At 55.6% G+C, this 27031-nt stretch overlaps 13 protein-coding genes across 13 annotated transcripts; 3 read left to right on the top strand and 10 right to left on the bottom strand.

Moving 5' to 3' along the window:
- Positions 1-5: 5 nt before the first annotated feature.
- On the bottom strand, positions 6-3168 carry IE81DRAFT_325727 (putative ATP dependent DNA helicase). Its single transcript, XM_025514608.1, has 5 exons — positions 2953-3168; positions 2638-2864; positions 2493-2552; positions 1169-2414; positions 6-1101 (listed from the first exon to the last, which is right to left on the bottom strand). Exons 1-5 carry the CDS (start codon positions 3014-3016, stop codon positions 32-34), a joined length of 2667 nt encoding a protein of 888 aa, XP_025367469.1. The 5' UTR covers positions 3017-3168; the 3' UTR covers positions 6-31.
- Positions 3169-4396: 1228 nt separating this feature from the next.
- On the bottom strand, positions 4397-4561 carry IE81DRAFT_282274 (hypothetical protein; the record flags this gene model as incomplete). The annotated part of the gene is made up of 1 exon (XM_025511530.1): positions 4397-4561. A coding segment is annotated over one exon (165 nt), but the record flags the coding sequence as incomplete, so codon positions are not given.
- Positions 4562-4642: 81 nt separating this feature from the next.
- IE81DRAFT_233918 (hypothetical protein) lies at positions 4643-5764 on the bottom strand. Its single transcript, XM_025511157.1, has one exon. It carries the CDS (start codon positions 5625-5627, stop codon positions 4773-4775), a length of 855 nt encoding a protein of 284 aa, XP_025367467.1. The 5' UTR covers positions 5628-5764; the 3' UTR covers positions 4643-4772.
- A 115-nt stretch (positions 5765-5879) lies between these two features.
- IE81DRAFT_233902 (hypothetical protein) lies at positions 5880-7252 on the bottom strand. The gene is made up of 2 exons (XM_025511156.1): positions 6497-7252; positions 5880-6439 (listed from the first exon to the last, which is right to left on the bottom strand). The coding sequence occupies exons 1-2, from the start codon at positions 7052-7054 to the stop codon at positions 6014-6016; spliced, it is 984 nt and encodes a 327-aa protein (XP_025367466.1). The 5' UTR covers positions 7055-7252; the 3' UTR covers positions 5880-6013.
- Positions 7253-8919, bottom strand: IE81DRAFT_233901 (hypothetical protein). Its single transcript, XM_025511155.1, has 3 exons — positions 7813-8919; positions 7649-7733; positions 7253-7573 (listed from the first exon to the last, which is right to left on the bottom strand). The coding sequence occupies exons 1-3, from the start codon at positions 8779-8781 to the stop codon at positions 7452-7454; spliced, it is 1176 nt and encodes a 391-aa protein (XP_025367465.1). The 5' UTR covers positions 8782-8919; the 3' UTR covers positions 7253-7451.
- Positions 8920-10722: 1803 nt separating this feature from the next.
- IE81DRAFT_325724 (FAD/NAD(P)-binding domain-containing protein) lies at positions 10723-12821 on the bottom strand. The gene is made up of 6 exons (XM_025514607.1): positions 12556-12821; positions 11954-12437; positions 11731-11855; positions 11330-11623; positions 11202-11244; positions 10723-11085 (listed from the first exon to the last, which is right to left on the bottom strand). Exons 1-6 carry the CDS (start codon positions 12658-12660, stop codon positions 10820-10822), a joined length of 1317 nt encoding a protein of 438 aa, XP_025367464.1. The 5' UTR covers positions 12661-12821; the 3' UTR covers positions 10723-10819.
- Positions 12822-14088: 1267 nt separating this feature from the next.
- Positions 14089-16238, top strand: IE81DRAFT_233808 (hypothetical protein). The gene is made up of 2 exons (XM_025511153.1): positions 14089-15093; positions 15227-16238. The coding sequence occupies exons 1-2, from the start codon at positions 14248-14250 to the stop codon at positions 15962-15964; spliced, it is 1584 nt and encodes a 527-aa protein (XP_025367463.1). The 5' UTR covers positions 14089-14247; the 3' UTR covers positions 15965-16238.
- Positions 16092-17907, bottom strand: IE81DRAFT_293594 (NAD(P)-binding protein; the record flags this gene model as incomplete). The annotated part of the gene is made up of 6 exons (XM_025512003.1): positions 16092-16686; positions 16819-16888; positions 16987-17117; positions 17302-17387; positions 17540-17665; positions 17773-17907. Coding segments are annotated over 6 exons (1143 nt in total), but the record flags the coding sequence as incomplete, so codon positions are not given.
- A 41-nt stretch (positions 17908-17948) lies between these two features.
- On the bottom strand, positions 17949-19424 carry IE81DRAFT_233764 (hypothetical protein). The gene is made up of 3 exons (XM_025511152.1): positions 19398-19424; positions 18184-19209; positions 17949-18065 (listed from the first exon to the last, which is right to left on the bottom strand). The coding sequence occupies exon 2, from the start codon at positions 18981-18983 to the stop codon at positions 18351-18353; it is 633 nt and encodes a 210-aa protein (XP_025367461.1). The 5' UTR covers positions 18984-19209; positions 19398-19424; the 3' UTR covers positions 17949-18065; positions 18184-18350.
- Positions 19425-19796: 372 nt separating this feature from the next.
- IE81DRAFT_233742 (hypothetical protein) lies at positions 19797-21031 on the bottom strand. The gene is made up of 2 exons (XM_025511151.1): positions 20786-21031; positions 19797-20498 (listed from the first exon to the last, which is right to left on the bottom strand). Exons 1-2 carry the CDS (start codon positions 20860-20862, stop codon positions 19835-19837), a joined length of 741 nt encoding a protein of 246 aa, XP_025367460.1. The 5' UTR covers positions 20863-21031; the 3' UTR covers positions 19797-19834.
- A 616-nt stretch (positions 21032-21647) lies between these two features.
- Positions 21648-23295, top strand: IE81DRAFT_325721 (N-terminal nucleophile aminohydrolase). The gene is made up of 4 exons (XM_025514606.1): positions 21648-22029; positions 22219-22300; positions 22405-22660; positions 22791-23295. Exons 1-4 carry the CDS (start codon positions 21868-21870, stop codon positions 23161-23163), a joined length of 873 nt encoding a protein of 290 aa, XP_025367459.1. The 5' UTR covers positions 21648-21867; the 3' UTR covers positions 23164-23295.
- A 422-nt stretch (positions 23296-23717) lies between these two features.
- Positions 23718-25267, top strand: IE81DRAFT_233711 (hypothetical protein). The gene is made up of 3 exons (XM_025511150.1): positions 23718-23762; positions 24065-24197; positions 24400-25267. Exons 2-3 carry the CDS (start codon positions 24118-24120, stop codon positions 25235-25237), a joined length of 918 nt encoding a protein of 305 aa, XP_025367458.1. The 5' UTR covers positions 23718-23762; positions 24065-24117; the 3' UTR covers positions 25238-25267.
- Positions 25268-26373: 1106 nt separating this feature from the next.
- On the bottom strand, positions 26374-26858 carry IE81DRAFT_293612 (hypothetical protein; the record flags this gene model as incomplete). The annotated part of the gene is made up of 2 exons (XM_025512005.1): positions 26374-26581; positions 26824-26858. 2 exons carry the CDS (start codon positions 26856-26858, stop codon positions 26374-26376), a joined length of 243 nt encoding a protein of 80 aa, XP_025367457.1.
- Between the last annotated feature and the right edge of the window lie 173 nt (positions 26859-27031).

Below are 27031 nucleotides of genomic sequence, written 5' to 3'. Positions count from 1 at the left end.
GGGGGGGGGGTGGGTGCCAGAGCCAAAGATTCTACAAGAAGGTCAAACGATTGCCGATGACCTGCAAGACGCCCAGGTCAGAGTACTCGTTGATGCATTCCTGCAACTGATCCTCCACCCATCCACCAGCCAAGATCCTAGCCCTCACATCCCTCATCTGCAGTTCGCCCGGCGCATTGTCCGCATCCCTGTACGTCGCATCCGCAACCTCATCATCGTCCACATCCATATCTTGCCCATCATCCCCTCTTTCTCCCGCCGGTCCTCTTCCCAACCTGCCCGTGCTGGCCATAGGTCTTCTGTTAGATCTCTTCTGCCTCTGCATCGCTTCTTCCCTCTCCGCAGCGCCCTGAGCCAAAGCCATATCGCGAATGATCCTGTAAATCTTGCTGATCGGCGTCGAATCGCCCCACTCTTCGCCCGCCCGCTTGCGCCCATCAGCGTGCAGACTGGCCTTGCTCACATCCATCAATCGCAGCGCCTCATCCACATCCGCCACATCCACGCTATCCGCAAATCGGAGCCTGGCAAGCGCTTGCGAAAGGCGAAGCACGCCCAGCAATGTCCTGGCAGAAGTGTACGAGTAGGCTTGCTCCTTTGCCTCTTCCTCTGCTCCTTGAGCTCGCAGCTTGACGTAAGCTCCAACCACATACTCGCTCACCACGCGCGGCACCGTTGGTCGCTTTTGCCTCGCCAGCGCAATGTAATGGCGCATCACGTTGGCATCCAGCGGCTCGTGCTCCAGCGGGGGATGCTCGCTATTCATGTGAACATAAGAGACGTGCTGAGCCAATCGTTCATCGTCCTCCCTGCTGGGCGTGTCGAGGATGAGGAACAGCACATCAAAACGACTCAGCAGAGCCGCTGGCAGATTGATGTTGTCGACGGGCGATATGCGAGGATTGTATCGTCCATACAGAGGGTTTGCAGCTGCTAGAATAGAAGTTCTGGCGTTCAGCGTGGTGGAAATTCCTGCCTTGTTGATGCTGATCGTCTGCTGCTCCATGACTTCGTGGATGGCTGTCCGATCAGACTCGTCCATCTTGTCGAATTCATCGATGCACGCGATTCCGTTGTCCGCCAGGACCAGCGCACCGCCCTCTACAGTTCGGATTCGTCAACAATCAGCATTCATTTGCGCGACTCGAGCGCTCTGCGCAACACTCACCGAGGACCATCTCTTCGGTCACCGGATCACGCATGACAGCGGCGGTCAGACCGACGCCGGAGCTTCCCCGTCCAGTCGTGTAGACGCCTCGCGGTGCGACCTTGCTGATGTACTTCAGTAGCTGCGACTTGGCCACACCAGGATCACCCATCAAGCAGACGTTAATGTCGCCTCTGATCTTCATGCCGTCGCCCACAGACTTGGTGACACCGCCTACTAGGAGCAGCAGAAGGCACTTTTTAACGTCTTCATGTCCGTAGATTTCCGGGGCGATGCTCGCGGCCAGCTTGGCATAGAGAGCAGGATCGTCCTTGAGAGCAGAAATGCGCTCGCTCATCTCTGGCGTCAACTCCATAGCTTCGTACTGCTTCTTGAGTTGAGTGACATGCTGGGCGTCGAGATACGTGTCTGTGAGTAGACCAGCGCGGACAGCCTTGAAGCCAGTATAAGGCGTGGGCAAAAAGACACCTGCAATGTCTGCCACATCTCCAGGATTCAGAGAGCGCGTCAATGGGCCATAGAGGTGAATGGTCATGCTTCGCGGGATATGACCCACGGGCACTTGATCCGCCATCTCTTGCACCTTGACCTCTTGAAAGCTGGTGAATTTGCTTGCTCGGGTCTGCTGATGCAGTACGCCTCTCGTGCGATTCATCATGCATCTCTTCGAGGGGCACTTGTCCAATGGCAGATATGCTCTTCCATTGACCTCTTGAAAGATTTCTGCGCCGCACTGGTCGCAAGAGTACGCGTCGACCAAAAGGAAAGGCTTGACTTCGCTGACTCGCGTGACGATGCCGCGGACCGTGATGAGCTTGCCCAGATGTGCGCCTCTGACTGCTCGCACTGCCAGCGTGCCGGACGAGGAAGAGGAAGTGGCATCGTCGCCGGTCACTCTGCGGCTGTGGTGAGTGTTGGCGGGTTTGAGGTACAAGTTGTACCTTCGCAGCAGAGCAGGTGGGAAAGGCGGCTCTTCATCCTGAGCAGGAGCTTCGCCACCATCCTCATCCTCGCCATCCTCGGGCTGCTGCATGCTCAGACCTTGTTCCACTCTGGAGTTGCGTTCGATGCGCTGCTCCATGATCACATCCAGCACGTCTGTTCGATAGTCGATCCCTTCGGCAGGAACCATGTTCTTCAATTCCGAGTCGACCACTTCGCTGAAGAGCTCGATGAAGCGGTGCGCATTACCGGTCATGGCGATGGCGAGTTTGGTGCCCTTCTCCTGGTTGTGCGTGAAACGATGCTGCAGCGTACAGAATCGAAGTGCACGTCAGCACTGGTGAGGGCGAGTCGAGCTGAAGGGTGTAGTGCGCTCACTCACCTTGTGGACATCAGCAACGTCAATGACGAGCGCATCTTGTTGCCGATTGCAGATGCGTTGCTGAGGAACAAATCGTGCCAGGGGTTCATCAGCGAGCCGAAGCAGTGTCGCCCGTTGCGATCCATCACCGACCAACCTGACTCACTAATTGCTCCTTGTACTTGAGGCTGCTGGCATTCCGACCTCTGCCACGCGTCGTTCGAGCACCCGGGGCAATGTCCAGCTCTCCGAATCCATCTTCCAGGTCTGCATCACCTTCAGCATCACCATCAGCATCTTCATCGTCCGTGTCCGGCTCCTTGACCACGCTGCTGGATGCTCGAAGCGCAGGTACAGGTCCTTTGAAATGAGTCAAAAAGTCTTTGATGTTTGCTGTCGTGTGCGTGCGTGGGCAGCAGGATGTGGGTCAGCGCATGCGTATAGTCGTGGCCAGATGCATTCACGTTGCGACTCGACTCACCTCGCTCCTCATCGTAATTGATCTGAAGGTTGACGACCGGCAGGATGGGGCCTGTGGATGCCATTTCCACTGCAATGTCGGCGTCTTCGATCAGCGCGCTTGCGTCGTGTTCCCAAAGGTGGAGATGGATGAATCGAGGGGATTACTGCTCGCGACTTTCTCGATAGGCTGCGATGACCTTTTTGCATATCGTGTGAGAGGAGAGCGATGGTGGGGGAAGCAAGTGTCGAAAGCAGAAAGAGCTTGCTTGGCCCGCTCGTCGAACATCTGCTGCACAACCTACACTCCGAGCCACGCGTGCAGCCTGCCAGCCTGCTGCTTCCCGCTCTCGATACCTCTGCGTGTGCACAGCATCTCTTCTCTCTTCACCGCCCGCACGAACTAGCAGCACGCGTCCCAACGCGTCACATCAATTTACGCGTGACGCGTCCAACGCGTTGAGCACACATACGCGGCGCGGGTAGCACGGTCCTTGACGCTCACGTGACATATCTGCTACGTGTCGGCGTCGAATCAGAACACCGCGCAGTTTGACTCTTGACTCGTGACTCTTGACTTGCGAGGCAGATCAATTTGCTCACGATCTAAATAGTAGTCAAAAGGGCCATCGCTCACAGGGCACAAACTTCAGAGGTTTGATGAATGACTTTCTAGTCACGTAGACGTCGTAGGTATGGCTTGCACAGACGGAAGCGAGATCAATCTGTAGGAGCATTCACATTGCTGTTCACCTCCACGCTCCTTCCGTCGACCTGCTCGAACGATCCGGCGTGGCTGCTCTTCTGTGCTCATTCAAGCTGTACCTCTTTCCCACTCTAGACCTGTGTTTGGTCTTGTTCATCTCCGCCACCGCAGGATCCGCCTCTTCCCCTTCCCCAGCCAGATCCGACGCACCGCCCTTCTCCAAAGCTTTGGAAGCCTTGTTCCATCTCCTTTCCAAGTCCCATCTAGCTCGGCTGTTGCTCGTCATGACGTGCACCACGCACCATCCAGCATCCACAAGCACCCAATCTCCCTCTCCGCGCTGTTGTCTAGCCGCACGGCGCGCTTGCGCTTTGGTCAGACCTCCTCCTCCGCCAGAGCCGTCTGTTCCTGGACCAGTGGGAATACCCTCGTATGTCACCTTGACCACCGGTTTTCTCCGTCGCGGTCGCAATGGATGCCGGAACTCTGGCATATTATCAAAGATGGAAGGTGAAAGTGCTTCCTCGTCTGCGTTGCCGCGAACCCTGCTGTCTTGGCCCAGCTCCAGACCATCCTGCTCCTCTTCCAGCACTTCTTCTCGACCCTCCAGAACACCCGGAGCGTCGCCGCCCCCTAGAGATCCAGCATCTAGCGCTCTCCTAATTGCCTCCATTTCTTCCTGCTCTCGATTCTTGCCGAAAAAGGCTTCCTTTCTAGCCTCCTCCCTCTCCCTCGCTCTGCGATCTTGTCGTTCCCTAACCTCTCTAGACACTTTCCACTTGCTATTCAAAATCCTCCTCACAGCATCTTTCGAGATTCTAAATTGAGCAGCCAGCGTCTCGGCGGTCCAGAGCTGCGGATCGTTCTCCGCCAGCATCTTCAATCCATCTTGCGCTTCGCGAGAGATGATTCGTCGAGGTTGCCATGCCAACGATGACTCTTCGTCTTCAGCATCCGCCTTGGCGGCGCGCGCCGCGAGCGAACGGCGTGTGATCTCCCACGAAGGCAGCTCTCTGCCCGCAGCCCAAGAGATGCGAGGGACGCCCTTTGGTCGCAGCGAAGGGTCGTTCGCAGCCGGCGGGGACTCCTCATCTTGATCTTCGCGCAACTGCCCTTTCTTTCTGGGACTTGCGTCCCTAAAAGCTCCTAACGCATCCAGTGCGGATTTTTGGAAAGCAGGCGGCCGCGTGTGCGAAAGCTGCGTGGCAGCAAAAGAGTCTCACTTGAGCCTGAATCGCGTTGAGTGAAATTGAAACCTGGTCGGACGAAGCAAGACTTACAAACTCTCCAGCTGTCCTGGCCAAGCCCGTGACCGCACCTCCCGTTGTCGTGTCCACCTCCACAATCACGATCCATTCCGTCCAGCTCTCTTCGTCGAGGTGTTTGGCATGAATGAAGCGAAAAGGACGGTCGATGGGTGCATCGCGTGACATTTCCGCACCATCATCATCGACAAGTCTTCGAGCATAAGGGCTTTCGAGTATCACATCGCGCAAGCCACGCAATTGAGAAGGCAGCTGCGCGATCTGCGCATCTCGTCTCTGGCGCAAACGTGCTCGCTCTTCCGAGTGCATGTCCGGCGTCTCTGCCTCCTCGACGATCTGCTCTTGCTCTACTGGTGCAGCCTGCAAGAACCAAGGCAGATCCGCAGACTGTTCCATTTCCATCTGACCAGCCTTCACTTCCCCAGCTTGTTCAGAAGCTTCGAGTTCCTCCTCCTCCGCATCGTCTTCTCTGCTCACGTCTGCAGAGGTCAGGCCACCTCTGCGTCCGGGCGGAAGGGCTCGAGGTAGACGAGCGCTGGGCGAGCCGACGAAATAACGCCGGTCGCTATACCTGGCAGAGCTTGCTGGAAGTACTGATGTGCTGCTGGTCGACGGCTCGGAGCTTTGCGCGATGCTGCGCAAGCAGCGCGAGCGAGCGGACCAGGAGCATCGTTCGACGTGAAAGGCGCAGCCGCTTAGCGCTCGTGCGGATTGTGCACCGCGCATTCTCCTCCTCCGATTGGATGTAGGTATACAGGGAGCAGTCTACGACGAAAGGTGAGTCCGTAGCGAGTTGCTTGTTGGACGTTGGACGTTGGGTGGAGGACCCTGCCTGCACGTCAAAAGCGGCTCAAGAAGGATGGTGGCGGCTTGCGGCAATTTTTCGTAAAGTCGCGCGTCTAATCTGCGCACATTCTCCGCCCACCTCGAAATATTCTCGGCCGAGAAGATGCGACGCACCCATCTTGGCCAACTGAAGGTGCTTTTGCATTATGATGCCTCGCTTTTATGAACAAATGTAGTGCTGCTCCCTCGCAACCTCAGAAACGAGCGACAGGTCGCAATCCGAGAAATTCTTTCTCGAGTGATGCTTCTCAAGCAGTGGCATACAATTACAGATCAAACAAGTCCGTCTTCCATCCCTTCGACGCAGTTGGGGCAGAAGACTCTTGCCGCGCGTCAATCTGCCGCTCCTCCCTTCTGATCCTCTCATTCCCACGTTTGACCTCCTTCGCCATTCCTCTGACATTATCCACCTGCTCTTGGGCAGTCCTGAAAGGCAACAGCAAGTCCGTCTCCTCCGCCGCTTCTTCCCAACCTTCTCTGGCTTGCTCGACCGGTCTTTGACCCAGAGATTTCCAATTCTGCTGCACTAGATCGTCGCGCAGATCCGTGCGCTTCGTCGATGGACCTCGCTTATGAGGAGCGAGAAGACGAGGTGCTAGACCGACCGAAAGAGCATACGAGCCCGATGTGTCCGATTTGATCAGCGCCTGTGAGTCAAGTCGGAATGACGAGGAAGATCGCGCAGCGTGTTTCTAGTCAGCAGATGAGTGTACAATCACGCGCGCGACTGCAGCGTTCCTTCTACTCACAGTCGGGGTGACGCGCATCGTTTGTCCTTTACGTAGCTGTCGAGTCTGGCGATTCTCAGTGCGCTGCCCTCCTTCTATCTCTCTTCTTTCCTGCTGCTCGCTCCGCCGCGCTAGCTCTTCTTCCTCACGCCTCTGTCTGTCCTTTTCTCTCTCCTGTCTCCTTTGCATCAACTCCCTCCTCTTGCGCTCCAGTCTTCTCCTCGCCCTACTCTTGCCAGCTTTGTTGTCCATCAATACGCGCACATAATCCATCCATTCCGCTTTTCCCTCGCTGCTCGTACCCTCGCGAGATCTGGCAAGTCTTGTAGCGCGAACATGCAAGTCCCAAGCTTGCTTATCCGCCCTTTCAAACGTGTCTTCGATGAGCGCAGCTACGACTCGTTGAAGGACCAGCCGAACAATCGGTCTGGCAAGGGGTCTTAGAAAGAAGGAATTGAGGATCCAATGATGAGACTTTCGCAGCTCGAAATCGAAGGCTCCAGCATCTACAGCGACGTTTCGAACGTTGAAGAAATGTGTCCTTTGTCCGTCATCCACCAGCTCCTGCGCCTTCTCCATCAATTTTCTGAGGTCTGCTACATCCTCCGAAGCCTCTTCATCCTGTTCCAGCAGCAGTAAAGCCTCTTCATCCGGCCCGGTTGCCAAGCACAGATGAAGATCCTCATCGGTTGTCGGACGAGCGACGCGCGATTGGGTAGCGGGGAGAGATTGACCAGCATCGACCAGGTCCAAGTCCACTTTCAGACCCTCTTTCCACAGTCCCAAATCCAGCAGAGCAGATTCGCGATACGCAAACCAAGCTGCTGGACCTTGACAGATGCACCGACGAGATTGCCAAGAAGTTTCATCGGACGCAAAGCAGCCGCACAGACCACAGCAGCCTTGAGGGGAGGGTGCGGTGACTGTGGACAGGAAGATGATCACAATTCAGGAAATGCGCAGCAGATGCGACATGCTATATCGACTCACCCTTTTCTTCGACCCAGAAGCTGACATCTTCGATGCCTAGTCTGAAACCAGCCAGGCTCAAACGGACATTGGTGTCCGTATTGGTCGTCACGTCATGACTACGTCGATCTACGGATAGATGGGAGCACAATCGCGTCAGCTAGTCACGAGCGCATGGCGATTTTGAACAAGGTGCCACCTCACCTCTGTCGTACGTGTAATCCGTGCGCAGAGATAGACCAACGTGTTCGGGTATCAGATTCAAGGCGGGGATACGGATGTCGTCAACCTGTGAGTGTAGCCGAAGGGAGTAAGCTGAAGGATGGCCGCTGGCACCTTGCTCATCTACCCGCGAGCATCCCACTCACGGAAGCATCCGCCTGATCGCTTGTAAATTCGACACGCGGCAGAGGCACGCTTTTGAGCACCTGCTGCCAAGTCGGAAGCAACCTCTTGACCACGGCCTTGACAGCTCGCGTAACCGGTGCATCTCTGATCGCGTCAATGATCCCCTGAGGACTCAGAGCACTGCTCTGTCCGAAGCTCTCAAAGAGCGTCTGCAAAGCCTTTCCCATACGTGCAAATCTTCTGCCCAGACTCGCAAGCCCAGGCTCGGACCGAATCGCGTCGGCAAAGTCGAGAAGTTGAGCTTTGAGCTCGTCGAGTGCTGCGCTGAGTTCTGGACGTTTGTTGATCAATTCTACAAAGTCTCGAAGCAAGGCACGAAGCTTTTCAGTCAGAGCTGCATCGCCTGTCCTCGTGCCCCGCGCTTCGCTGTCGTCGTCTGCATCATCCTCATCATCATGATCGTCGCTGGCATCGGGCGAACCCATCGCCTCTCGCACAACATCTCCAAGCTCCTTGAGCCACTGCCGAGTTTCCGTCTCCTTTCGTAGCGCCGTGATTGCTCGAGTGGACGCATCGACGATAGGGTGCAAGCTCTTGCCTCCCGCAAGGCCTTCCAGGGTTTGTCGAGCAGCCAAGCCGAGCGCGTTCAGCCTGCTCCACATCTCGTTCGAAATATCGAGCTCCGCATCAAGCTGCGAATTGTGCAGCTCGGCTTGAACAGCAGTTCCCGCTTCTTCTCTCGCATCCTGCAGCGCTTCTTTTGGATTGTCTGCAGCTTGTAAGCTGACGCTGGCCGCTCGATCCACGCGCTCTTGCACGCTCGATAACCTCTTGCTCCATGTCTCAAACAGCTCCAGAAGCGTGCGAACGCTCCTTCTCGCCTCTGCACTCTCCTTGGCTGCTCGCAGCATGCGCTCTAGAGATCGCACAAAGACATCCTCCCACGTGTCTTGCTGTTCGCTTGACTGCTTGGGCATCTGACCGTGCATACCAGCTCCGACGGCTTCTTGCGCAGCAGCTCGCGCTGCGAACGTGGCATCTTGAACAGCCTCGCGAGCGTCGGGTGCTTGCACTGCCTCTTCGACATCCTTTGGTGTATCTGGCCCAACGGCAGGGAGTCGGGAACGCTTCTACAATCAGTCTCTGGGTATGGCAAAGACGAAGAGATGTTGGAGGATCGGAGGACGCACCTTCTGGCCTGAGCTGCTCTGCGGCACCTTTTGCGAGCTCGGCAGCTCTCTCAGCTTCTGCTGCGGCTCGCGTGCGTGTGCGGCTGACGAGCAGCGCGACGAGCCGATGTGCCCTGGGGCGCGAATGGATGCGAAAGATTGAGCGAGAGTCTAGTGGCATCAAGGCGCGGCGCGCTTTCTCCACACACGCTGTCTTGACGACGACGACGACGACTCACTCGTCCACTCCAACTGCAGTAGCGACGGTCCACAAAGACCTGATGGCGCTCGATGACTCTTGCTGAGCAATCTTGACCGCATTTTGAGCTTTCTGCTTCGTCGCACTGACGGATGGCAGGTCTGGCGCCGCGAGAACAGTTACGCTGAGAAGGTGAAACACGCTCGCTACAGAGCCAGCTCCAGCCTCACTCACCGAGATGCACATCCAAATCCACCTCCGCATCTGCACTGTCCGCTTCGCTGTACGCCCTTTTGAGCAACCAGAACAGCTGCTGGATTTGTTCGTTGGAATTACCTCTGGCTGCCGGCTTTGTACGTTGGGTAGAAGTTGAAGCTGAGGGAGCCAATGCGCTGCCATTTCTCTGCTCCTTCAAGTCAGAGCTCGAGCTGTCGGAGGCTTGCGCATCTGCTGCTGGCTCAGACAAGTCTATCAATGGCCCGACCCTTTGCTCATGCTCATGCTCATGCTCATGCTCATGCACTGGCGCTGTCTCCTTGCCCTTTGTTGTCTCCTGCCCCGTTGCGCTCTTGTTCTGCGTGCCGCTCGCAGTCGCACCCTTGACATCTCCGTACAGCCACTTTGCCACTTCCCTAGCAGTCTGGGCGCCTTCAAGAAGCAGCTCTCTTGTCTGATGCTTTGTACTTTGACTCCCATTCGCCCTCGCGTCCCTCTCATCCGTCGCATTTTCCTGCCCATCCTCATCTGCAACAGCCGAAGCAGCACCTTCCAGGGATCCAGCCAGCGCGTGCAAAGCCGCATAGAGTTGATCGTTGCTCGGCAAATAACCCAAGGAGAGAGCTGTGTAGTACCGAGAGATGAGAGGCGCAGGATTCGAACCGCTCGAAGAGGTCTCGGGGTGAGTTTGAGGTGTAGCGCTGGACCTCTTGGAAGGACGCGCGCCGCAGCATGCGCTGGCACACCATCTGGAGTTGTGAGGAGAGGACATTCTGAAGGTTGGCTGACTTTTGTCAAGTAGGATCCGTTTCGCTGAGATGATTCAGCGGGGACAAGAGCAGAGTACGTGCATGGATTCTTAAGCTCGCCGCGAGAGAGGTGTTGGAATGCAAACGGAGGGGGGAGGATGCGGGGTATCCTCGAGGCGTGGATGGTGTGGGGTCTGTGGAGGGTTCACGAATCCACGATTAAGATGCAGCAAGCCGCAGGGGATCCTTCAAGCCACACACCATTCGCGCGTATAACAAGCATCGCACGCTGAGACGAGCCGTGACGAGCGTATGCGTATATGTGGAGGTGCATGGGGGGCCTGCAAATTAAATTGCAAACCGGGTCAGTCACGAGTCACGAGTCAGAGTGTGCTTGATGAGTATATATCATCCTTGTCTCGTCCAACGGGGGTGTCATTTCAAATACCCGTCGAGCCCTATCTATCACAGCCACGACGATTCGTGTTCGTCCCGTCACGGACGATCAATTCAGAAATCTTCAAGGTCGATGTTCATACGATACATGAGGCTCAAGAGGGAGATCAACGTAAAAGCTAGAAGGATGGACCTTGAAGTGTCGGCGCGACGATTGCGGTAGCCCACTTCGTATCAAGACTTGGTGGACGACAGCCGGACTGCGAGAGTGCTTGGATTCTGATCGAATCGAAGCAGGTCAAACCGAAATCTCCTCTTTGTTCCTTTTTAAAAGCTCCTTTTCAGCTCCCTGATAAGCGTACGTCTCTTTCCCAAACTCTTGCCTATCGATCGGTCCATGCTTCGCCTTTTCATCCTCCGAGAGCAACCCTGCGGCTTGCAGGTTGCGCCATTGGATTCTGTGTACTCGTGGAGCTCGGAGAGCTGCGTACTGCTCCATGGCAAGCTTCAAAGATTTCGTCGACCCGTCGCTTCTGCTCATGAAGTAATGGAGCGCTTCGGCATCTTTCAAAAAGTCGGCGTTGAGCAGGTCAATCGAGGATGAAAAAAATCGATGCGGCCAGGGGGTTTTGGAGGATGTTGGAACAAGCGCTGGTGAAGATGCGCGCTTAGACACTCACCCTCTATAGCGATGTTGACGCCTTGGCCCAGATGCGGGGTGAGCTGAGAGAAGGGCGAGAGAGATGAAGCACTTCCACCATCATCAGCTGTCACCCACGCGCCCGTGCATCTTGCGATTCCTACTGACCGCATGCACAGCATCTCCCAAAAGCACAGCCTTCCCCTTGTGCCACTCTTGACAAGGCATCTGTCGCAGCGTCCTCAACCTCCAAGCACAGATGGAACTCCCGTGCTCCGTGGCGAGCTGCACAATCTCCTCTGCGAAACCTTGCTTTTCCAGTTCCTCCTTGAGGATCTTTGCGGGTACGTCTGAAAGGCTTGCTCGTTTGGAAGCGGCGAAAGTGGACGCCCAACGCTCGTCTGGAAGAATACAGATGATGTTGAAGGCTTCTGGAGAGTAAGGGTACAAGACCACGCGGTACTGCAGCGAGAGAGCGGGGTGGGGTTGGGGGGATTGGTGCGAGAGCAAGGATAGAAGCGAGTAAGCTACGCTGCACCTCTTCATCGCCTGCTGCCGATCTACCTCACTGGCGCCGAAGGATTGCTCATCCAAAAGGCAAGTCCTCTTTTCCCGGCATCCTCTACTGCAAATCGCGTCTGAGGTAGTGAGGCCAAGTGTGCGGTAGATACATGTGCCACGTAGGCGAGCAGACCTTTACCGTTTCGATGGAGTAGACGCCAGCCAGTCAGCCAGCCAACCAGGCATCGCCGAGACATGTTCCACCAGCGCTGGCTAACAGCGCTGACTAACCGTGCAACTGCGGTTGAGCGCCTTCACCAAGAATGGCTTTGCGGACCACAGAGTTGACGCCGTCCGCGCCGATGATGAGGTCCGCAGATCTGCTCGTCCCATCGCGCAGTACGACTGTTCCATCGTCCACATCGACACTCTCCACCTTTGCATTCCACACCAGGTCCACCGTTCCCTGTCCGCCCGTCCGATCTTCCGTCGACCCTTCGTCCGAATCGACAATCCTGAGCAACTCCTTTTCCAGACGAGATCGACGAATCAGCAGCGTAGGAGCGCCAAACATTTTCCTCGTATTGAAAGGCACGCTAGCCGTGAGTTGATTGTCGGGCGTCAGGTCCCACATCTGTGTGAATTCCACGCCATTCAAATTAGGTTCGGATACGCCCAGGGCAAACAAGAGGTGCACCGCATTCGCTACGATGGACAGACCGAAATCTGCCGTCGGTTCAGACTGACCGAGCGAGCTCGCGCTCCTTTCTAGGACCTGCAAACGCATCTCCCCGTAAGATGGATTGTACCCGTGCAATTCCGAAAATTCGTCAGTCGTGCAGCCCATTTCCCTTGTTCGCACAAAGCGCAAAGATTGCAGACCTCGCTCTCACCGTCACGCGATGTCCCGCTTTTTTGAGGTACGCAGCAGCTGTGAGCCCGCCCAACCCCGCGCCCACAATGATGATGTCGAGTGCTTTCTTGCTCGTCTTGGTCATGATGCAAAAGTGCTGTTCTCGGCGTACGAGCGAAGCGAGGTGCAAAGCAAAGCGTGTTCTTTTGTGCGTTCTGTTTGTTCGCACGCAAGCTGCGAGCTTGTGGAGGATCGAACAGGACGACTTACGCTTGGTGCGCACGAGGTCAGGTGAGCACTTGTGTGTTTTGAGTGAAGGATTGGGAGCGCAGCTATTGCATGGATGTGCGCGCTGTATATATATACCAACCCGACTCAGGACTGGACGGGATGCCCGTGGGCGCGAGAGCGACAAGCGGCTTTCTCGACCTTTGTTGCGAGCCTCGCCGGTCTAGGCGATGAGAGCGTTTACGGTACCCCTGCAAGCCGGCGGGAGATGAGTGGGACGGAAATTGCGGGGGAGGATACGGGACCATATGTCCCGAGGCTCGCATGCTGCATGCGCGCTAGGGCATTCATTCACCATTCACGTTCGCATTCCAGATGTTCTCAAGGGAGCAAGCAGCGCTAGGTAACGACGAAACCGTGGTTCGGCATAGGCTTAGTCTAAGCGAACCGTGCGACGGCCCGGAGTCTGATGTCTGATTGATGCGTTTGATTTGAAGGTCAGCTCAGCAATCGCGCTAGCTGCCCTTTGCAGCAGCTTGGCAGCGGCATATACAACACACGCACGTAATCAAGTGGCATGCAAGCCCCGATCCCATTTTCTCGACCCCGTTCTGGACCTTGCTTTGGGGACTCTACTCACACTCTTGACTGTATGTTCTTGGCTGTTTCACGAAGCGATGAGGCTTCATCGTTGAAGCCGCAGCGGAATGCGTGCGTAGTGTCTTGTTGTTTCACGCGCTGGCAAGTGTTCCGAACCACAGGCAGGCACGAAGACGAGGACAAGATTGCTTTGTTCACCTTGTTGAGCAAGCACCCAGGGCTCGTCGTAGGGTATTTCGAATTGACCACAAAAGGGTGCAGTGAGAAGCATCACATTCCGATTGTCATTGAGTCGTGCGTCATCCGTCAAGCGGCTTCCATAGGCGTCAACCAAGAATCAAGAATGTGGTCCGGGTAGCAGCTGAGTCAGAGCGAGGAAGGTGGCCATGCAGTGTCGCGAATTACGAATCAAGAATAGTGAATGCTGCATGTGCTTAGACTCTTCTTGACTCGTTCGACTGGTTTGCCGCACTTAATTTTGCAACATGAATGCAACGCATCCCCGCCACTCAAATTGAGGATGAACCAATACAATCGAATTTTTAATAACAAAGCCCGATGCCCCAGTAAGAATTGTAAATCTTTGATTTGAATCAGAATTTAAATGACTCTTCTGGCTAAGGATGAAATCTTGAATTCCAATCAAGAATCGTGAATACACACGTCAGACGTACGCGCGGTAATTCAATTGATAAGTAAGGCCTACGCAGGTGTTGCTCGTTCCGAACTTTGCGGTTGTCAGTCACGAGTGCTGACTCGCAATCAAATCCTTCTTCCTCTTGACACCATCGACCAGACTCGTCAGCCTGATTGCTCGCCCAAGTCGTCTCGTGACAAATCCTCCTGACGCAGCCTGACAAGTTGGCGGGGGACACGCTGGCGCCTTGCAAGCCGATGGAGCTGGATGGGATCGAGTTTACTGCGCGCATGCAATCAATCTGTACTTAATGCTCGACAGCAAGACGTCGCTTCGACATGGCCCATGAGCGTCAAGAAACGGGGCGGCGCTTCTAACAGCGACTTTTTCGATCAGCACAGCATGGGTCAAACGGCGGCAGAACGAGCATTGATCAAGCGGGTGCTCTTCAGCAATCAGCAGCAAGTCGCTTGCCCCATCATCTTGCCCATCACGAGCCGCACTCTCACAGAGGCAGAAAGAGCATTGGATCACGAGCTGGCCCTGCTATTGACTCACGCATTGCGCCTCACCGTATTGCCTTGGTATAGCAAATTGACGCCCGACAGAGAACTCTTCTCGCTCGTGGCACTCTCTACTCGCTCCATACTCTGCCATCTCGCAAAAGTCTTCTCTCAAGATGCCAACAAGCAAGCTCTGAGGCAATTAGGGACGCAACATCTACCTCACATGCTCAAAGAGCACATTGCAAACACCCGCTTTGCGCGGCGAGAAGTGCAAAAGGTTGGACAAGCATCAGTCCTGGCTCGGACTTTTCTCGAAAAGTATCCGCACGTGGCCCTCTCCACGAGCAGTCCGAACGGATCGTGTCTCCAAGTCCACGTCGATTCGACCTACTTGGCCGTACTATTGGAGCACTTTCTCGACGCTGTGCTTCCTACAGAACATTTCCAGAGCGATTGCGAGCGATACTTGCTTATTGACCTGCTTATGGGCGTGCTGAGCGGGGCTATCCTGCAAAGGACCATTCAACCATGGTCCTTGGTCCAGTCTTTTCACAAATGGCTGGACAGTCGGGACAAGCATACGAGCGCTCCAACGCAGCACAATCCGGTGAGCGACGAGGGAATATTCAGCTCATCGTAGCTTGTGATGTCGTTCGGAATTCAACGACTTACGCCTTGCGACTCGAGGCCGAGTATGCTGACTTGGTATGCCTGTCCGCGTCGACGCCGCCCCTTCGCAGGATGAACTTGCCCTCTGGCAATCCCTGGCGGCTCATCTACGCGTCTGCTCTTCCCTGCTCGTCTCCCTGCTGAGCTCGATGGTCCTCGCAGTACTCAGAGCATACTTTGATCTATTTGACGTCTCCTTCATCGCTCCCCCCTACGCACACGGTGCGCGCACGAAATCAGTAGCAGCGCGTCAAGGTGGCAAAAAGGCGGCATCTGCTCGGACCTCTTTAGATTGCAACCATGACCGTGCGCCCAGCCGGAACCGGTCACCTCTTGTCAGCTCAGCAGGAATCGGTGGAAGCGCTCAAAAAAGAGGCAATCGATCTGCTAAAAGCTGCAGCATTGCGGCATGGGTGGACCTCTTTGAAACGCTGCTCGACACTTCCAGCCGCATCTGTTCTCGTCTCTCCATGACCTTGCTTCACCTGCTCCTCGATCTTGGTCTCTCGGACGCGATTGAGGACAAGCTTTCGAGAGCGGTCTCGTCAGCTTTGGATCCTGAGCAATTAGCGAAGATTGTGACTTCACTGCGAGAAGCTATGTTTCCAGACGGCAAGTCAGGTCCGCCCGCTCCGCCTGCGCCTGCGCCGGACGAAGCAAAGCAAAGAGAAGAATACGAGCGATTGGTCGTCAGACTTGCAGGGTCGATTCCGAGTGAGCCGCATCCTTGTGCTCGTGTGATGGAGCAGAGGCAGGGAGCTTGGCTGATCGACTTTGGTCCCGTTTCACCTCGGCGCAATGCACCGTAGCCATGGCGCGCATGGCTCTTCTAGGTCCCGACGAACGATCGCAGCTCGACACGCTACACGAAGCTTTCGGACCCTTTTTGGCTCCACCGCTGCAGAGTCCAACAAAGGGCGACGATCACGCACCCTCTCACAAAAAGGATTCGCTCTCGGAATTGGCAAATTGCTCTACATTTCTTCGCATTTTGGAGCAATTGCTGCTCGTCTTGCGGCTCGAGCCTCGCCTACAACCACCATGAGCTTGCTCTGCATCGGACCGGCACAAGCAGGATCGGGACGTCTCGTGCATCTCATTCTCCTTTGCTTCGCGCACGCGCACGCGCACGCGCATTCGGAGTAGGCGGGGGCATACTATCGTCCGCGTCTCCCATCTATGATCGAGAAAGGCAGAGGAGACAACCAAGGAATCAGAGTGCATTTCTCTCAAGTTCTGGTCCAGCGTCCGGGCAAAAGCCCCGGTCCGGCGCCTACTCACCCATTGCGCCAAATCCCTCAAAAAGGTAGGCACCACCTTCAACCAAGGCACCAAATTGGCATAAAATGGCAAAGCGATGTGCGTGCTCTCTTGGCGCTCCACAGCTGCTGTGATCTCCTGCGCTACTTGCTCAGCCTCGACGGTAGGCGCTAAAAAGGAAGCCAAGGGACCAAATTGGGCACCGGAGAAGAGGGCCGTTCGTACGTGTCCTAGAATCACTAGGCTCGTTCGGACCTTGGGCACGCGATGTCTGGGCAGAAGTCAGAAAGTTGGGGAATGGGAAGTGGGGATGGTTAGGGAGAAGAGGGAAAGGAGAGGCGTGCTCCACGAGCTGAGCAAGGACAAAAAAACAAGGAACAATCGGGACAAAATTTGGACGCACTTTTTGTCAAGCTCGTACCGCAGCGATTCCAACAGGCCCACCAGGGCATGTTTCGTTGCCACATAGTCGCCTAAAGGCCGTCAATCGGTGACCGTCGAGTCAATCGTCGTGATAAAGGCAAAAGCGTCGCCCTTCTCGGCCAAGTCGAGACTAGCACACAACACTCACTCATTTGCGAAACACCGACGTAGCCCATCACGCTGCTCGTGAGGACCACATGGCCCTTTCCGCGCCGAATCATGTCCGGCAAGAAAGCCTGAATGGTATAGAAATGAGACTTGAGATTGATATTGAGCATACTAAAGGGGGAAAGGGGAAAAGGGAAAAAGGGGAAAGGGGAAAAGTTAGCAGCAGCAGGCAAAACGCTCGTGTGAGTGTCGATGGGGGCGGGAAATGAGGCCGCGATGCTTTCGAGAACGATTCGAGGCCTCGAAGCAAAGCGCAGCGGGGCCAGAAGGATGAAAGCAGCAGCACCGGACGCACCGATCAATCTCTTGATCGTCTAGATCGATCAATAGACGATTGTTCTGGATACCAGCATTGTTGATCAGAACGGTTGGATGTCCGATCTGGCGGGGTTGGGGGAGAGAAGGCATGAGCAAAAAGAATGAACAAAATGCGGCCCCCCCCCTTCTCCACCCTAAAAGATGACTAATCGGTCTGCCTGCCACTCGGCACACGCCAAAAGTCCATTGACCGCCCCTCAGTCTGCTGCACTCACCTCTTGCCTGATCTGCGCTGCGACCTTTTCCACCTCGACGCGCTCAGAAATATCGCAAATGTAGTTCGTTATGCCTGCTTCGTCTTTTGCGGGCAAAATATCCAACGAGACGACTTTTGCGCCTTTCTACGCTCCCCCCCCGAACATAAATCACGTCAATCGTGCGCACATCAGTACGCTTCTTGCCGCTCTCGCCACGAGGAACAGCACCATCTTTGCCATCTTGCGCTCACCCTGATCATACAATCCACGATGCTCTTTCCCATTCCGCTCGATCCGCCCGTAACCACGACGATTTGTTGCGCCCACTCTTTGCGCGTCAGTCTCTTTACCGACCAAGTGCCATTTCTCCACCTCACCGTGGCCCAGTTGTTTAAGCTTAGCAAGATGGACAAAAGGCTCGTGATGAGTAGACAACGATGCAGCGCTGGATGCACTCGTAGAGATTGTGCGAGGTCGAGTCGTGCAGGTCGACTGCCGAACAGACCTGAGCGTACAGCGAGGTAGGATAGGCCCAGCTCTGCATCTGGCAGTGTTGAAGCGGGGTTGATGCGTTGAGTCGCCTTCGTTCGACGAGCTTTTGAAGGTTCGGGCGGAAATGGCCGCGCATCCCCGACCGCTGGATTGCTCCAGTACACACTCACTGAGCGCGGTCCACCTCAAAATCCTCACGACGACATCCAAAGTGAGTCGAGCCATCTTGCGTTATTGCACCTCTGCCTCTTGCGCTTGAGCTCCGATCCGGAAGCAGTGAGACACCTTATCGCGTTACTTCTTCTGTACGTAGACGCGGCTTCAAGACGGGCTGAAGCTACGTTCCCTTCGATTGCAAGCGCAAGCGCATACGATCCCCCTCCGCTTCTATTCTTCTTGTAAAGGCAATCCCACGTAGAATATCTTTCGCTCTCCAATACCCTCTTCTCCTCTCTCTTTCTACGTGCTCCTCCCAACCAGCAGATCGACCTGCTCCCAATGCCGCGCTGCTGCTGCTGCTGCAATTCAAAAGCAAATGTCCACCCAACTCTTCCTCCTTGTACCTCGTCCAATCTTCCGCTGCTCTCTCCCTTCGAGCGCCCAACCAATCCTCGTACGCTTCTTGACAATTCAAGTTGCGCCACTCTCTTGGAAAGTCTTCTCCTTCTCCTTGGCTTGCGCGCGAGTGTGCGAACGAATGCTCGAGCTGTTGAGCAGCGGGTGAGATGCGAGATGAGGTTGAGGGTGGTGGAGGGGTCAGAACAGCAGCAGCATCTTGCGCTCCCGCCCCCGCTGCTGCTGCTGCTGCTGCTGCTGCTGTCGCTTGGACGCGCATCCGCTCGCTCAAGGCCTGCTTGTACGCGTCCAGCAGCAGCACCGAAGCGGCGGGCGAAGGTTGCGCACGCACAGGCACCACCACCGTCTCGCGGCAGCAACGACACTTGGCTCGGCTCTCGCTTGCCTGCGACATGGCTTTGCCGGTAAACAAATAACCGGGTGCGGATACGGGGTACGGGGTAAGGCGAGTGTTTGTGTGTGATGTGATGGTATTCGGTTGGCCGTGGGTATGGGATGCGATGCGATGCGATGCGATGCGATGCGATTCAGAACGGCTCGATTGAAAGAGTCGTGAGTGCGCGAGTGCGTGCGTGCGTGCGTGCGTGCGTGCGTGCACGAGATTAGGTGGGGGCACCAGTCTGTTGCGTGCGTAATGATCAGTCCAGTGGATCATCACATCACGCGGCGAGGGAGGTGATGGATGCTGTTGGGAGAGCGCTCCAGATAATTTTGCCCCCCCCCCCCTTTCCCCCCGCCCACGCAACAAAGCCCGCTCACCAACCATCACCATGCACACTCTGACTCGACTCACGACTGACCCACTCACCTCAGCCATCGCGTGTGTGTATAGGCCAAAAAGGCCCGTGCGAGCGCTTGCTGCGACAATCAGAATGTATAGCTTATTCGTGATTGCGTTGTACGTACGGCTTCGATCGCTTGTGCTTGCGCGTCAAGCCCGTCCGCCCGCCCCTCCGCGCTCATCACGTCCATGCAAACGTGTGGCTGTGCAGCAAGGCTCAACTTGTGCGCGCACACACACTCACTCACTCGCTCGCTCGCACACACGACATGCCTCCTTGCCTTGCCTGCCTGTCCACCCGCCCGCTTGCCAGCCTCTGCCAGACCCTCTACCCTTCGGCAGGTTTGTTCGCGATACGCTACACAACATTTGCCATTTCATTTCCTAATCAATAGCGGATGGCGTATTGGTCAAAACGGAAATTCCTGCCAATTCTCGCCCCCACCCTTCCCTTTCCCTTACCTCTACTCATCCACCACGCTGACCCAACCCCTGACTATCAATCCCTCCACCTCGCTCCTAGCCACTCTGAACCTCTCTCCCATCCTCAAACTGATCGTTCCCCTCTCCGTCATCACATCCCTCGCATCCCTCCTAGCCACGATGGTGACCATCAATTCCAACGGCGGTCCAACATCCCTCCCCATCATCATCATCCTCCCACCCGCACTTCCCCCCGCACCCTCACCCTCACCCGCACCCTCACCCGCACCATGTCCAGATCGATGCAGAGGAGCGGTCAGATCGACGACGTCCAGAAATTGTTCCTTGTAAGCCCTAAGCAGTTCCGCATAAGCTCTAACACCCCTAACCTCCTCCGCGCTCAATCTGCTCTTTAGCGCTCCCAATTCGCTTCCCCTGCCTTCTTCCAGCAACAACTGAGCGCTTCCAGCTTTATCCCACAGCGCTCTGCGCAAGAAATCCATGCGATGATTGTGGTAGGCTAACAAGCACCGCTTGTTTCGCAAGGCGCTCAGATGATGCGTCAGCAGCTGAGCACCCAACGACGCGTCCACCTCTGCTGCTGCTTCTCCCGCTGCCTTTCCACCCGGATAGCTGGCGATGAGCTGATCGTTGTGCGCTTGCAATTGACGCGTTTCCAGTAGCACCGCTCGCACCGTCTCGACGCTGCGTGTCGAGAGAGAATGGGGAGAGGGTGGGGTGGGGGGAGAGGGGGCAAGGAGAAAGGTTGCCTTCAGCTCTCTCCTCGGCGCTTTGGCGATGTCCGCATCGCAACTTGCAGTCGACGAGAGGCTCATCGGGAGGGCAGTACAAAAGTCCCAGAGTTGCAAACCCACAGCCACGCTAGCAGCCCAGCCTTCGTGGGAGGAGCAACCTTGGCGCCCAAGCTTCATGTTCTATGGTGTCGCGACACCACATCCCACATTCCCAACCCCCCCGCGATTCATACTCACTTGTAAGGTCTCAACAATCCCGTGGCCTGACTCGCTTCAGCCTCCTTGATCAGCTTGATCGCCTCGTCTCCAAACATTATTCTCCCTCGCCCGCGTGTGCTTTTGCAGTGTTTGTCGGTCTAAAGATGCTCCTCACCGCAAACTTTGCGTAAAGAAGCTTCGCGCAGTCTTCCCCGCCCGTAGGCGAACCGCCGTACCGCCAAATTTCGTTGAGAATTCCCGCTTGTTGTGTCTTGAGAGACGAGAGGAGGCCAGACTTGACTGAATTTGTAGCAGCGATGAATGCGAGTGCGCAAAAATTTCTCTTGAAAAGCCGAAGCCGGTAGCGAACAGGCCTCGGATTAAGAGGTATGATTCTGCTCGGTCGCGTCGAGATTGAGCACGGCTTTGGGTCAAGGGGGCACGCGATGCTGGTCTAGTGCGATGCAAGCTTGAAGCGAAGCAGGCAGGGCTCAGGGCTCAGGGTCGATCCGAACTGTCTGCATGGGGTGTCAAGAATGGGCAAAGTGACCGAGTGTGGGGAGACGAGGGTGAAGCGTGAGTTGCGAGCTGCCAAGATGAGGTGCGATGCGGTGAGGTGCGGTGCGGCGCGATGCGGTGAGGTGTTGGATGTCGATGTCACGAAAGGCGCGTGTCCAGAGGGCAAGGCATCACGCGCACGCACCCGCACCCGCACCCGCGTAGATTGACGCGCCTTGACGCGCGCGCCAACCCAAGCCAAGCAGGCAGCAAGCAAGCAAGCGAGTCTTGAGTCACCGTCTCGAGTGAATCGATGCTGCATGCATCACGTGATGCTTTCGCTCGCTGTGGCCGCGCGTGCGTACGCTTCCATCGACGCACCGACCATCCTAGCTAAGCTGGATGCTTGCTGTGTGCAAAGGGCGCGTGTACATACATGACGAAGCCCGAAACTCGAAAGTTGTCAGTCAGTCTCGAGTCTCGACTGCGTAACAGTCAAGTCAGAGCGTCGAGCGTCCCATCACCCCGCACATTCGCCTTCCAAACAACGCCCCCCATCCTGACCCGGACCACAGAGATCATACACATCAGACGCGCCCGACTCTTTGGGGGCCCTTGCAAGAATGTCTCGCAGTAGCTACGACAGATACCTCACCGTCTTTTCCCCCGACGGGAGGCTGTACCAGGTAGAGTATGCGTTCAAAGCTATCGCTGCTGCCGGCTTCACCTCCATCTCTGTCAGGGGCAAGGACACAGCTGTAGTCTGCACGCAGAAAAAGATTCCTGTGAGTGGACGTAGACAGCGAGCGCACAGCATTCAGTCGATCTTGCAGAGCAACAGGGCACACCAGGGTTCTACCCGATGGAAAAGAGGTGGCATGTCTTGAACATCTGCGCTGGACTGGCTTTTTTTTTTTCTAGGAGGCAGCCTCGTGACTCTTTGCTCATAACCCCTTCTCCCCCTTTACCATCAGGACAAACTGCTGGAGCCATCGAGCGTGACGCACATCTTCAAGATCACGCAAGAGATCGGATGCATCGTGACTGGGCGAATCGGTGAGTGTAAAAAGACAGAGAAGCATGACGAGGTCGGACTTGCTGAACTTGCCTCTCTCATCCTTCATGCTCCCTTACCCCTCCTTCTCCCCATCTCCTCTCAGCCGACGCACGCTCCCAAGTGCAGCGAGCTCGCTCGGAAGCTGCCGAATTCAAGTACAAGCATGGCTATGATATCACACCTGACCTGCTTGCCAAACGGATCGCCAACATCAATCAAGTCTATACGCAAAGAGCTGCTATGAGACCTTTGGGCATCTCCATGATCATTATCGGTCTGGATTTTGGAGAACCGCAAGTCTTCAAGATTGATCCTGCTGGGTATTATGTAGGATTCAGAGCTACGGCCGCTGGTGCCAAGTGAGTATGCCAAAGGGGGACGGCTAGGGGCGTGCGTACCGCGTCGCGACTTTATGCTTCGAGCGCTCGCTTGTTACCGCCAACCCCGGAATGTCGTGTTGACTGCCTCGATATCTTGCCAATCCTTTAGGCAAACCGAAGCGATCAATTATTTGGAGAAGCAATTCAAAAAGACGTCTAGCACGACGGCATCTGCCGGAGCTGCCGAGGGAGCAGCAGCTTCTGCAGGAGCGGAGCACAGCGCAGATGCAGCAGCAGCCGAAGCCGAAGCGATTTCTAGACGCATGGGATCTCAAGAAGTCATCGAGCTGGCCGTTTCCACCCTGGCTACGGTCCTCTCTCAGGACCTCAAGGCGGAAGAACTGGAAGTGGCCATCGTGGGGGGCGAAAAGGCAGCAGATTTGAACGATGAGAGCAAGGAGGCTCAAGCGCAGAGGCGCTTTAGAAAATTGACGGAGGAGGAGGTTGGAGCTGTGCTGGATAGGCTTGCGGAGAGGGACTAAATGCTGACGTTAGTGCGGCTCCCACGTCACGTCACGTCACGTCTCGTCTCGTCTCGTCTCGTCTCGCATGTGCGAGCTTTTCGACACTCGAACGGGACTCGGCAAGATGATAAATGAGATTTGTTTTAACGACATTGTCCTGATCGCGCGCATGTGCGAATGTTGAATGTGACCAAAAAGCCCAGCAGCTCGAGCGTCAGAAGACGCAAGTGCAGGCACGCACGCCCACCCCCTTTGTTCTCTCTTTTCTTCTCCGTCCGTCTAATGCCTTTGTCTAATGCGACTCACACTATACAGGTAATCGTAGGCCCCCCTTCCTCAAGTGCTGTGCAGCTGTGCTCCAGATCGGCATGACATTTGAAATCTTTACGGATGCGATACTCAGGCTCGGGTCATGCGTCGCGCGAACAACGTCAAGGGAAGTTGCGGCGGGGGGGTCACGCCGAGGAGCATATATGCAGGCGCCTCTCTTGCAACGCGGCGCCCAGTCATGAGGTACTTTTGACTGTAAACGAGTGCTGGGAACTTTGGTGTCATGCGGTCATGCGGTCCTCTCAAGTTCAGTGACGATGCTCAAGAATTTGAATGTGAACGGAGTCGTGAGTGAGGAGTGTGGATTTTGCGTGGGTCATTTACGAGTTGGACCTCAATTCGTGATCCAACTATATCAGCTGTCACGAAGGCCCCGTGCCGCGGGTGAATCGTGATTGGGACGGAACAGGCATGCCATGCCATCAACGGTGTTGCTCACCTTGCCGTGCCGCGACTCGCCTTGTCCAAAGATGCACTCAAGGAATGCTGCTTGACACCGGGGAGAGAGGCCCGCCTTTGACCTCTTCCATCTCCTTCCTCTTACGCACCTCTCACACTTGACCAATCTCTCGACACATTCATCAAGCAGCCTCCGAGACGTATACGGTCACCGCAGCTTCACGCAGATCAGATCCCCTCACCATGTCGACGTCGAGCACGAATCAGAATGATGACAAGCACCTCGAGTACCTTCTTGCGGGTGCTCCCACCGAGGCTGAACGGTGAGTCTTCGTCGATGATCATCATTGCTCCCTCTCCAGCTCATCACCAAGTCCCAAGTCGAGCTTCGAGCGCATGTAGCGTCACTCACCACCGTGATCAACTCCAAACCCCCCCCCTCCCCCCCCCCCCCCCCCCTTTCTCACTTCCTTGCACCTGACGACCGTCTTCAAAATCACGCATCTCCCTCATCCGACTCGACAGGCTGAATCTTCAGCAAAAGATCTTTACGGCTCTATTTCCCGGGCGAGAGTACATCCACACGGCCCCATTCGATCTGAGTCGGGTGCACAGGGTTCTAGATGTGGCGACAGGTACAGGAATTTGGCTGGAAAGGCTATGGAAAGAGGGTCAAGATGGACAGAAATTGCGGGCGGATGTAGAGTTGCAAGGTTGCGATATAGACTTGAGCAAGGTGACCACGCATCAGACCAGCAAAGACCTGCAAATCACCTACATCCAGCACAATGTCTTGCAGGAATTTCCTGCGCACATGCACAATCAGTACGATTTGGTGCAGATGCGCTTCGTGCTGCTAGCGATGAACACGGTGCAGTACGCTCAAGCCATTCGCAATCTGCGACGGTTGTTGAGGGAAGGAGGTACATTGCAATTGGTCGAGTTGGATCCGCTTCCCAACCCACCCACCAACAGCGTGGAGCGCACCATGAAGGAGATTTGCGAGGGGCTATGGTCAAGGACGGACAAGGACCCGACGGGCATCTGTCTGAACATGCTCGATCATGTCACCAGCAACGGTTTCCTCGAGGAAAAGGTAAACACCTTTACTCATCCTTGGCCTTTTGCCAGCCCATCAGGTTTCGAAGCATCGCTGCATCGAGACGTTTTGCTCAAATCTTCGCAGAACTACCTGATGGTGGTGCAAGCGCTCAAGCAGGCCGTCTTGCACTACGCTCAGACGGATCCCATCGCCGGCATGTCCACTGCTCAAGCTTGGGACAGCTTCTTTGAGCAAGCCACAAAACACTTTGCTTCCTCTGGCTACGCAGGATCTCTTTACATCGCCATTGCCGTCAAGTGAAGCAGCTTCCCCCCCCCCACCCTCCCAACTCTGACTGCTACCACACTCGTCCTCGTCTGGGACATTTTCTCCTGCACCATCATCGCTTTCCTTGCGCAATCTCCTACCTCGTCCGCGCGCGCGCGCGCCTTGCGAAATCGGATACGCTCCTAGCTCGTCGTGCAAAGCACACCGAAAGAGGTGCTAAACTTGCCCCCTCACCAAGACTCTTGACACGCGTCCTGTATCTCCCCCCTTGAAGCGTGCGCGAGCGATGATGAAGCTGTTTGGTCACTTCCATTGCGCCTCTTTCTCAACCCTTTGCAGACTCGCGCGCGGCTGATGCGCTGTTTCCCCATCCCCAGACGAACCGCGCATGCAAGCCCGCTTGTCTGAAGATGTCTGCAATCCTCTCGCACAAAGCCCACCAAAAGCAAGCAAAAGGGGTAATCAATCAAGTCTTTCGATTGCTCGTTCAGATCTAGTATTTGAAGAACAGCTTCGGAACTTGACTATGCGCTTCAAGTCGATTGTGCTGGCCAACGCGCCGGCCAGCGTTGTCGATGACGAGCAAGCCTTGGTCGACATCGAATTTGTGAGGATTTGGAATGTCCGCCTCCCTCATCTTTATCGACCACATGTCCAACACGAAGAGCGACGAGATCCTTTAGGCAGACTTGTTCTGCTGTTGCTTGGCCATAACGATCTGTATTTGAGGAAGAAGCGCGCGCACGAGAGAGAGAGAGAGAGAGAGAGAGAGAGAGAGAGAGAGAGAGACGGGCGACTGTCAGCTTTGTGCGCGAGCGATCGTTTGGCATGTGATACGTTTTGCAGGTCTTGGCGAATCTCGGGCGCCTTTGCGCCCCACGCCCAACGCGTACACGAGCCATTGGATGCTCGAAACAGCATCACGTAGCCCAAAAGGCTACCGTTGAAGGCCGATTCGCGCTTCCAGGCTTTGCCGTCTACTCATTCGCTTCACCCGTCTCCGTCTGGGGTATTGCAGGGCGACGTCCAGTGCGGGCCTGACCGATCAGCTGAGTAGGGGTAGGGGGCCAAAGGCCACTCGTCGTTGCCCTTACCGCCGAGACCCGTCCCGCTCTACTCGCAGGCGCCAACAATACCTGCACCCATTATCCCCGCGCTCCTTCCATTCTTTACTTCTGCTTCATCTCTTGCGAACGCGGAATGCAATTTCGAGCGGCTAAAAGGCAGACGAGACCACTCACGTGTTCACCGGACTGACCATCCTTCCACTCTTGAAAACGTAGACTGAGAACACCTCTACGATCAGCCTCTACCCTTTCGGCTTCCTTGAGCGCAGCTCGAGTAGCTTGTCCAGCAATTTGCGTGTACTTGTTGTACCTTGCAAATGACAACCGTTGCGTTTGCGGCGAATGGGAAAGGACAGAGAGAGAGAGAGAGAGAGAGTCAGCACCTGTAGAGATGAGAACACGCGAAGAAGCTGCCGCCTGACTGGCTGGCTGACTGCCTGCCTGATCTGCCCTGATCCGGTCTCTGGTGTGTTCGGACGTGGAGCAGAGAGCAGGGCAAAGACCAGCACGAGCGCGAGAGCAGAAAAGGACGAATGGAAATAGAAAACTCACCCGAAGAAAGCGCGCCAGGGAGCAGCGGAAGACATGCTGTGCAATAGTGGGGCTTTTTGGTGGAGAGTTGGAGTTTGGGAAGAGATGGAGTGACTGTTGTTATTCTCGTGATGCTGATTTGGAAAGTCGCACGGAAAGCGTGATGATGAGTGTGAGTGAGGTGCGTGTAAGAAGGATACGAAGCGTGCTTCAGCTTGGTGTGCCGCCC

This window comes from Ceraceosorus guamensis (genome assembly GCF_003144195.1).
Source record: "Ceraceosorus guamensis strain MCA 4658 unplaced genomic scaffold IE81scaffold_72, whole genome shotgun sequence".
In the NCBI taxonomy this organism is placed as follows: Eukaryota; Fungi; Basidiomycota; class Exobasidiomycetes; order Ceraceosorales; family Ceraceosoraceae; genus Ceraceosorus; species Ceraceosorus guamensis.
Note: the sequence above shows the minus strand (reverse complement) of the source record. Positions and strands in the feature narration are given on the sequence as shown.

Excerpts from the sequence above, each read along its gene's own strand:
- IE81DRAFT_325727 (XM_025514608.1), bottom strand. The coding sequence starts at position 3,016 with ATGGCATCCACAGGCCCCATCCTGCCGGTCGTCAACCTTCAGATCAAT. Across the intron at positions 2,415-2,492 it reads ACGTTGCTGATGTCCACAAG|CATCGTTTCACGCACAACCA; the intron begins GTGAGTGAGCGC and ends TGTACGCTGCAG. Across the intron at positions 1,102-1,168 it reads GACCGAAGAGATGGTCCTCG|AGGGCGGTGCGCTGGTCCTG; the intron begins GTGAGTGTTGCG and ends TCCGAACTGTAG.
- IE81DRAFT_233918 (XM_025511157.1), bottom strand. The coding sequence starts at position 5,627 with ATGCGCGGTGCACAATCCGCACGAGCGCTAAGCGGCTGCGCCTTTCAC.
- IE81DRAFT_233902 (XM_025511156.1), bottom strand. The coding sequence starts at position 7,054 with ATGGAGAAGGCGCAGGAGCTGGTGGATGACGGACAAAGGACACATTTC. Across the intron at positions 6,440-6,496 it reads CGATGCGCGTCACCCCGACT|AAACACGCTGCGCGATCTTC; the intron begins GTGAGTAGAAGG and ends TCTGCTGACTAG.
- IE81DRAFT_233901 (XM_025511155.1), bottom strand. The coding sequence starts at position 8,781 with ATGCACGGTCAGATGCCCAAGCAGTCAAGCGAACAGCAAGACACGTGG. Across the intron at positions 7,734-7,812 it reads GCGATCAGGCGGATGCTTCC|GTTGACGACATCCGTATCCC; the intron begins GTGAGTGGGATG and ends CTACACTCACAG. Across the intron at positions 7,574-7,648 it reads GGATTACACGTACGACAGAG|ATCGACGTAGTCATGACGTG; the intron begins GTGAGGTGGCAC and ends ATCTATCCGTAG.
- IE81DRAFT_325724 (XM_025514607.1), bottom strand. The coding sequence starts at position 12,660 with ATGACCAAGACGAGCAAGAAAGCACTCGACATCATCATTGTGGGCGCG. Across the intron at positions 12,438-12,555 it reads AAGCGGGACATCGCGTGACG|GTCCTAGAAAGGAGCGCGAG; the intron begins GTGAGAGCGAGG and ends ATGCGTTTGCAG. Across the intron at positions 11,856-11,953 it reads CGCTCAACCGCAGTTGCACG|GTCTGCTCGCCTACGTGGCA; the intron begins GTTAGTCAGCGC and ends GAAACGGTAAAG.
- IE81DRAFT_233808 (XM_025511153.1), top strand. The coding sequence starts at position 14,248 with ATGGGATCGAGTTTACTGCGCGCATGCAATCAATCTGTACTTAATGCT. Across the intron at positions 15,094-15,226 it reads CTCCAACGCAGCACAATCCG|GATGAACTTGCCCTCTGGCA; the intron begins GTGAGCGACGAG and ends GCCCCTTCGCAG.
- IE81DRAFT_233764 (XM_025511152.1), bottom strand. The coding sequence starts at position 18,983 with ATGTCGCAGGCAAGCGAGAGCCGAGCCAAGTGTCGTTGCTGCCGCGAG.
- IE81DRAFT_233742 (XM_025511151.1), bottom strand. The coding sequence starts at position 20,862 with ATGTTTGGAGACGAGGCGATCAAGCTGATCAAGGAGGCTGAAGCGAGT. Across the intron at positions 20,499-20,785 it reads GGATTGTTGAGACCTTACAA|CGTCGAGACGGTGCGAGCGG; the intron begins GTGAGTATGAAT and ends CTCGACACGCAG.
- IE81DRAFT_325721 (XM_025514606.1), top strand. The coding sequence starts at position 21,868 with ATGTCTCGCAGTAGCTACGACAGATACCTCACCGTCTTTTCCCCCGAC. Across the intron at positions 22,030-22,218 it reads GCACGCAGAAAAAGATTCCT|GACAAACTGCTGGAGCCATC; the intron begins GTGAGTGGACGT and ends CTTTACCATCAG. Across the intron at positions 22,661-22,790 it reads GCTACGGCCGCTGGTGCCAA|GCAAACCGAAGCGATCAATT; the intron begins GTGAGTATGCCA and ends CCAATCCTTTAG.
- IE81DRAFT_233711 (XM_025511150.1), top strand. The coding sequence starts at position 24,118 with ATGTCGACGTCGAGCACGAATCAGAATGATGACAAGCACCTCGAGTAC. Across the intron at positions 24,198-24,399 it reads GCTCCCACCGAGGCTGAACG|GCTGAATCTTCAGCAAAAGA; the intron begins GTGAGTCTTCGT and ends CCGACTCGACAG.